Genomic DNA, 7,552 nt, shown 5'->3' with positions numbered 1-7,552 from the left:
CACATGAAAATGAATACATAATATTACAAAAGATGTGAGCTTTCAAAAGTACAAGATTTTGGTTACTATTCAAAATATAAGTGTTTCTTCAAAATTTTAAATTTATTTTTTCTAGAACATATTTAGAAACACTATCCTTTAAAAAATATATAAATTTTATGTATTAATTAAATTTCACATATGAATATAGGTTTTTGACATTTTTGACAGTGAGGTTTTTGACGTGACGGTTTAAACCATGGTTTAAACTGTCAAAAACTGTCACATGTCAAAAACCTGCCAACCCTGTCACAAAGGATTACTATTGTAATTTTAGACTAGCTTAAATTGTTGCATTTTATTTTCAATGCTTTACAGGTTAAAATTGGAGATTTTGGACTGATGAGGGCTCTACCTAATCAAGAAGACTGCTATGTTATGACTGAGCATAAGAAAGTTCCCTTTCCTTGGTTAGTAATGACTTATATTTAATTTTTTCTGACGTTTTTAGTTATTTGCAACTAATTTTAAGTTATCAAAGATTGTCTTATTGTTAAAATTAGGGATATGATTAATATTTGGCCACTATTCAGCCCTTTTTCCGAATATTCGTTGCAGTATTTAATTGGAAAATTATTGTTTGATGAAGATTTTTTGGGAGAAATTTTAATAGATTTAATAAAGAATAATCTAAAAATGTATTTTTTACAAAATGATTCTTACTAGAAATAGTATTTACTCATATTTGTTAAGTTCTGAAACTTGTAAGAGAACACACGTTTTATAACTCACTAGTGATACTATCACCTGCCATTTGATCCTTATAAATATGCCCTTCTTGCCCTTTTTCTAAAAATATCCATCCCTTAAAAGCACTACCTTTTTATAATTATTATTAATTTAATTTTTTTTAAGGAAGAGGATGTTTTCTTAACCACCTGTTTCAATGAAGAGTCCACTTGAGATTTATTTAGTTAATGATAACCATTTTACTTAAATTTTTTATTTCTTTCCTTTTTATTAAATTTTTTTTTGTATTGTCTAGTAATATACTTACATGATATTCAGCCCCAGAGAATTTATCAAAATGTGTCATGCAGTAGAGAACCATTTATCCGGTATCCAGAAAACCGCGAAAAATTTTGTTCGGTTTTCCCGCCATTTTAAACTAGAACGATTATGAAAAAAAGCCGAAATTGGACTCATCCTCCAAGTTGTGTAGAGGAAGGGGAGAATNAGCGCATTTTGAAACAATGTATAAAAGCTTTATGATTTGCACTTATTATTTTTTTCGGGCGTCATATCTTCCGTGACTTTGAAGATCTTCAGTTCGAGAAGAGGCATGGGACAAATGTTTCATTTTCCCCTTTACGTCGTCAATCAAACTAAAAAGAGTGGCATGCTGATTTCGTTTTCAGTGAACAGAAGATGAAAGAGAAAAATATATTTATCTATTTGACATCGATTAATTATAACTCTTCTTTTTGAATAAATTCTGATTCTTTGGAAGTACGGTATCATTAGCAAGTTTTTCTTGGTGTGGAATCACATCTGCTTTAATTATAAATCTTGTTTTTATAAAAAAAAAATAAAAGGAGAATTGTTTACTAATTTAAACATACGATTATTTTATGAAGCAGATTGCAGTTTTGTATTTCTGATTCCACTACGTTTGATTTTTTTCCCCTTTTCACGATAAATTTTGCATTCTATAAATTAATTATTTTTATTCATAAATTTTGTCATTAGGTTTTTTTTAAAAAATTTTGTTGATCTTATTGATCTTGCCTTGTTCCGTGTTTTAATATTTATGCCAGTGCCTTTTTTAACTATCGTTACTGCTCCGATAATTTTCAAGTGTTGTTTTTATTTAGATTAATAAGTTTTCCTTTTATTTTATCGTCCCCCCCTTATAATTTGGTATGAAATGTATTGCGTTATTAAATCATTGGTTTTGTTTATATTAGTTAATTTAGGAATTGTAATTATTTTTAAAAAATAAATATGAGAATTTTGTATTTTTTAAACTTGTTTTTCTTGTCTAAACTTGCAAATTTTTTTATTCTTTTAAAATTTAGGAGGGCCTTTTTTTTTCTCTTACTTTAAAATATGTTACGCTTTTTCCTTGTAATTCGGATTCGATAAAACATCGATTAACAACACTTTTTGGTCGATCCAGAAAACCGGGAAAGGCAGATATCCAGGATAGCAATGGTCCCAAGCATCCTGGGTAATTGGTTCTCTACTGTATTATGTAATAACTTTATTTGATCTCATATACTATTTTATGTATATTTTTCGAAAAAATGATTCTCTCTCATTATGAGAAAAAAGAAAAATTTGTAGTTTATAAAAATAATTAAAGGCATACTAATAGATTATCTGTGGGCATAATTTTTTTTCAAAAAAATTAAACTAAAAAAATTATTAATTGATAAACAACTTGAAAGATTTTTATATAATTTAAAATGAAAATTAAGAGAAAATAAACACTTAAAGCTGCATTTTTTTTAAAAAAAAAGTTATTTATTTGAAAAATAAATTTAAAAATTCAAACCATTAAATAAATTTATTAATATCCCACCCTGAAAAAAGAGATAAAAATGTAAAGAGTTGAGAATAATCCTAACAAAGTAAATATCTGTAATCCTAATCTGAATTAAACCTATAAACACAGATAATTTTACCAGTGTATGATTATTATTTACTCTGTGAATTAATTTATACAAAGTGGGTGCAGTTATAGGTATCAAAGGCAGGCAGGGTGGGTCGCCATTCTAAAAACTCTTAGGGAGAACACTGCTCTGAGTATTCTCCTAGGTCGGAACTAATGTAAATCAACCTTTTCTGAAACTATTAACAATAGTCTGTGCGTGTGGCTGTTTAACATGATGGGGAAATTATCAACTAATAATTGGATGAAAGGTGACTCAGAATGTCGACAGATGTTACTTCTTACTTTAAGAAACATCTAATACCTTAGATAAATGAATTGTCTAATGTACGGATATCCATTAAAAGTGTGAAATTAAACTAATCAACTGATAACTGAAACTGGTGATTCAATGTTTATTGCTCATTTTAAAAATATGTAAGGTTTTAAAGTTTATAATCATTTAAAGTCAAATTTTATGTTTAGTAATATAACTTAATTTTTATTAGCCTTTTTATGTTTATTTTCATAAAAATTTGAATTACTTTAATACAAAAGCATGGTTTTTTAAATTACTTAACTTGTTTTTGCTGATTTAGAGTTGTTGTAAGTTAGTGTTTCTGCATTACTTTTATTATTTTTATCTTATGGCAGATTAAATATGACTATATGGGTATTTTCTAGCAAAAAGAAAAAAACAGCTTTTAAAAAATTAGTTCTTTTTTAAATTTTTTTTTTGTTTATATTCCCTATTATTTAAGTACCTAGTTGCTAAACACTCTTTTATTCAGTAAGGATTGGGAATGTTTAAAATTGATTATAAATTAATAAAAAAAAAACATTTTAATGCTAGGAAACAAGTAATGCCTAATAATTAGTAATTGATGAGCCAAATATTCAGAATTTAGTCAAAAGAACAGATAAGTGCGTGTTTAGTATATTAGTAATTGTGCCACATTTATTAACCTAATAAATGTGATACAAATAATAATAATACAGCTAATAAATGTGATACAAATTTTTTCCATTTGGAAAAACTGCATTATATGTACACAACTACTCAACATAACTTAATCTTTGAATTATTTCTATTGCATTGAAATCAGGGCTCGAAAAAACTCAGAAATTTTACCCGTCCCCGAGGACGTCTTGTCCAACAATGTACCCGTCCTCCTTTGAAGCTAACCCATAGCTTCTAAATAAATAAAAATATAATTTTCTCTTATTTATTATAAACATTTATATAAATTGCACAATGAATTAGTAGTTACTAAGATTACAAAAACTAGGGTTACATTATACAGTAATAAAAGAAATACTAGGTTACTAACAGTAACCTAATATGTATTTCTTTTATGAAATAATTTATGTGACAAAAGTCAAGTTATCTGGAACGTCAATTTATTCGAGGGTACTGCCTTTTTTAAATGAATCAAATATGAGGTTTGCCAGTTCCACAATTAAGCCAAAGATTTACAGAGGTTTCTGCACAGAAATCTGAAAGGGGTTTTCCATTTAGGTAGATGTTTATAATTGCGTTTAACGCTTCTTGCTTAAGACCAGTACGTAATGTGTTTGTTGTAAGTTCATTGTTGAAAAGCCCCTTTCAACCGCTACAGTACTCCCAGTCAGGGAAAACATCAATTCCACCATGCGCAGTATGTTGCAGTATTTCTAGATTAGAGGGTCATTTTAGAAGTGAGGCGCTAGACTCTTGTAAGATAAAAAAAAAAAAAATTATCACGAACCTTAACGGGAAAATGGCCGTCCGCGCGGATGTCGGATTCGAGAAATTCGTTGTCTGCGTGGAATTTTTGACCGCCGAGGACGCGCGGACGGGCTGTTTTTCGTGCCCTGATTAAAATATTAGAATAAAAAAGAAATTTTACACCTTGAATATTTTTAACTGTCACATTCTAAGACTGGTACTAAATCTTAAAGTTTTATTTTTGAAATTTAATTTCTCGAGAACTATTAGTTCTATTTTGTTCAAATCTTGTATTTTCCAATTTAAAATTGCATTTAAAATGATACAAAAATTAGCTTACAATTATTAAATAAAGTAAAAAAATAATGTAAATAGATATATTAATTATTAAAAGNTCTTGTTTAAGACCAGTACGTAATGTGTTTGTTGTAAGTTCATTGTTGAAAAGCCCCTTTCAACCGCTGCAGTACTCCCAGTCAGAGAAAACATCAATTCCACCATGCGCAGTATGTTGCAGTATTTCTAGATTAGAGGGTCATTTTAGAAGTTAGGCGCTAGACTCTTGTAAGATAAAAAAAAAATAAAAAATGTATCACGAACATTAACGGGAAAATGGCCGTCCGCGCGGACGTCGGATTCGAGAAATTCGTTGTCTGCGTGAAATTTTTGACCGCCGCGGACGGGCTGTTTTCGAGCCCTGATTAAAATATTAGAATTTAAAAAAAATTTTACACCTTGAATAACTTTAACTGTCACATACTAAGACTCGTACTAAATCTTAAAGTTTTATTTTTAAAATTTAATTTCTCGAGAACTATTAGATCTATTTTGTTCAAATCTTGTATTTTGCAATTTAAAATTGCATTCAAAATGATACAAAAATTAGCTTACAATTATTAAATAAAGTAAAAAAATAATGTAAATAGATATATTAATTATTAAAAGAATTATTTTTGCCTGTAATTTTCTTCAAGTAGACAAATTTTTTAGTTTTTTTTAATCTGCTTAGAAAATTCTCTAGATCATGCAAAACATAATTAACCCTAAAGGGTCCAAATTTTCGATTACTCTGTTGACCAAACTATTTAGGCCATATCTTAGAAATTACAGCTACCCCCCATATTTTGAGAGTCAGGAATCCATTGTAAAAAATGTATATTATGTAATGTATATGGAGAAAATCTGATTTCATAATTTAAAATATTGCCTGCACTAATTAATCAGCATATCGTGGATTAAGCTCCTGGAACCATTAAGATTGAGTCTTAGTACATGATAATTCAATCATTAGATCAAAAGTTATTCTGTATGTTCTTTTTTTGTTCTATGTATATTGAAAAGAATATTCTTGATTGTTCCTTGTGTATTTTATTTTTAAAGTACTTTTTTCTTAAAAACTTACATTAATTATTTGCAAAATATAAAAATCTGATTTCTCATTCAAATAGGTGTGCTCCTGAAAGCCTTAAGTCGAGACAGTTTTCACATGCCAGTGATACCTGGATGTTTGGGGTTACTTTGTGGGAAATGTTTACTTTTGGAGAAGAGCCTTGGGCAGCATTATCTGGAGCACAGGTTAATAGACATTAAAATCATTTTATTGACTTTATCCTATATAGATCTAAAGAAAATTAAAGACATAATACAATTGATACTCAATACTGCAAACCTTGTGGTCTAGACAAAAACGCTCATTATATTGTAAGTACTCAAAAATACCATGAATATAAGCTCATCAAAAGAGTTAGTTGATACATTTTTGACAAAACACGTCTTTAAGTAAGAATTTAGTAAGTTTAGTAAGAATTAAGTAACTAACAAAAAAATTGTTAATAATGCACTAAACCTATCAGAGTAGTCAAATGTCTGCTTATGTGACTTCAATCAAAATTTTCAAGTTCGAGAATTTTGCTTTTCTTGCACTTTTTCTGCCACTTTTCCTGTAATATACAGCCATGGGTGCAAGTCTTCTGTCCCCAGGATGGATTTCCGTCTTTCAAAAATGTCCGCGGACGGAAGTAAGACGGAAAGAAGGCTGACTCGAAGACGGAAATCGGAATATTTTTTTTCCTGTCCTTAAAAATATTTTTTAGGTCTACGTTATTGGTCTACTTTCGTATGTCCTGTTGTTATTTTATCAAAAGACAGATGAATAAATATTTTTTGTACAGTATTTAAACTTGATGTATTACGGTAAAGCTTTCTTAGATAGTTTGCATATGTCAAGGGTGTATTGTGTATGTACTTCAGTCAAAAAATTTTCAGTCTTGGCCTTTTTTCCAACTTGCACCCATGTATACAGCTACTTAATTGTTCAATATCCATCTCTCTTCTTCTTTCATTTTTACTGATAATGATTATATATACTCTACCGTTATATACTGGGAGTAATCTTTTGACTGCTAGAAAATGTGTGAAATCTTATGAAGTTATCATCATTCAAGTCTCATACTTACTAATTTTAAGTTCTATGAAAATGACATTCATGTCGTGTTTGTGTTTAGGAACATGCCATGTACTTATGTATAGTTTGTTTTATGGTGGATACAGACACCGACTGCTAGTAACCCATGAGGCAATGTAGCTAACATTCAAATTCATTTCCTGGTTCTGTAAACGGTATTATAAATATTTGGATATTGTATTGCACGCCATATCTGAAAACCATCTTAACTCTGTGCACCTCTCTGATCACATTCCTAGGGAAAAAAACCTTAATATAAACTGAGTATTGGCTGTGCTTGTAGCTGTTATTTAGTGGCAAGATGGCTGTGCATGCAGCAAGTGGTACAAGTTTTAGAAATAATTCTGCTACGTGAGTTTCCCCCAGTCATGGAAAGAATTGACAGAAAGATACATGACTTTCTCGAGCTCACAATTTATATCAAAATTTTGGTCATGGCATGCTGAAAAGGGAGCATGATTTCTATATGCATGTTACACGACACTACAGATAAATAAGTTGATGAATATGAATAATAAGTTTAAATGTCCGAATATACATACACAGAAAACAAAAATCAAAAAACAACTTTGCCTGATAAACGAAATATATAAAATGGGAGTTAGTATCACCAGTCATTAAAGAGTTTGTCTCACTTCGGTGAATATTTTCTCAGGAAACATGTCGATCGTTAGGTACATATGGAGGATCAGCTGGTGATGATTTACTAATAACAAAATCAGCAGTAAGGTAGGACAACTAATTAAAA

At 29.5% G+C, this 7,552-nt stretch overlaps 1 protein-coding gene across 3 annotated transcripts in view; it reads left to right on the top strand.

Moving 5' to 3' along the window:
- The window catches only part of LOC107439233 (activated Cdc42 kinase), a 31,458-nt gene that overhangs the window by 12,726 nt on the left and 11,180 nt on the right, over positions 1-7,552 (top strand). For all 3 annotated transcript variants that reach the window (XM_043043524.2, XM_043043523.2, XM_043043525.2), the window contains exons 6-7: positions 358-449; positions 5,789-5,915. In XM_043043524.2, the coding sequence (XP_042899458.1) occupies positions 358-449; positions 5,789-5,915 (219 nt within the window). The remainder of the gene's footprint in view (positions 1-357; positions 450-5,788; positions 5,916-7,552) is intronic.

This window comes from Parasteatoda tepidariorum, chromosome 6, assembly GCF_043381705.1.
Source record: "Parasteatoda tepidariorum isolate YZ-2023 chromosome 6, CAS_Ptep_4.0, whole genome shotgun sequence".
In the NCBI taxonomy this organism is placed as follows: Eukaryota; Metazoa; Arthropoda; class Arachnida; order Araneae; family Theridiidae; genus Parasteatoda; species Parasteatoda tepidariorum.
Note: the sequence above shows the minus strand (reverse complement) of the source record. Positions and strands in the feature narration are given on the sequence as shown.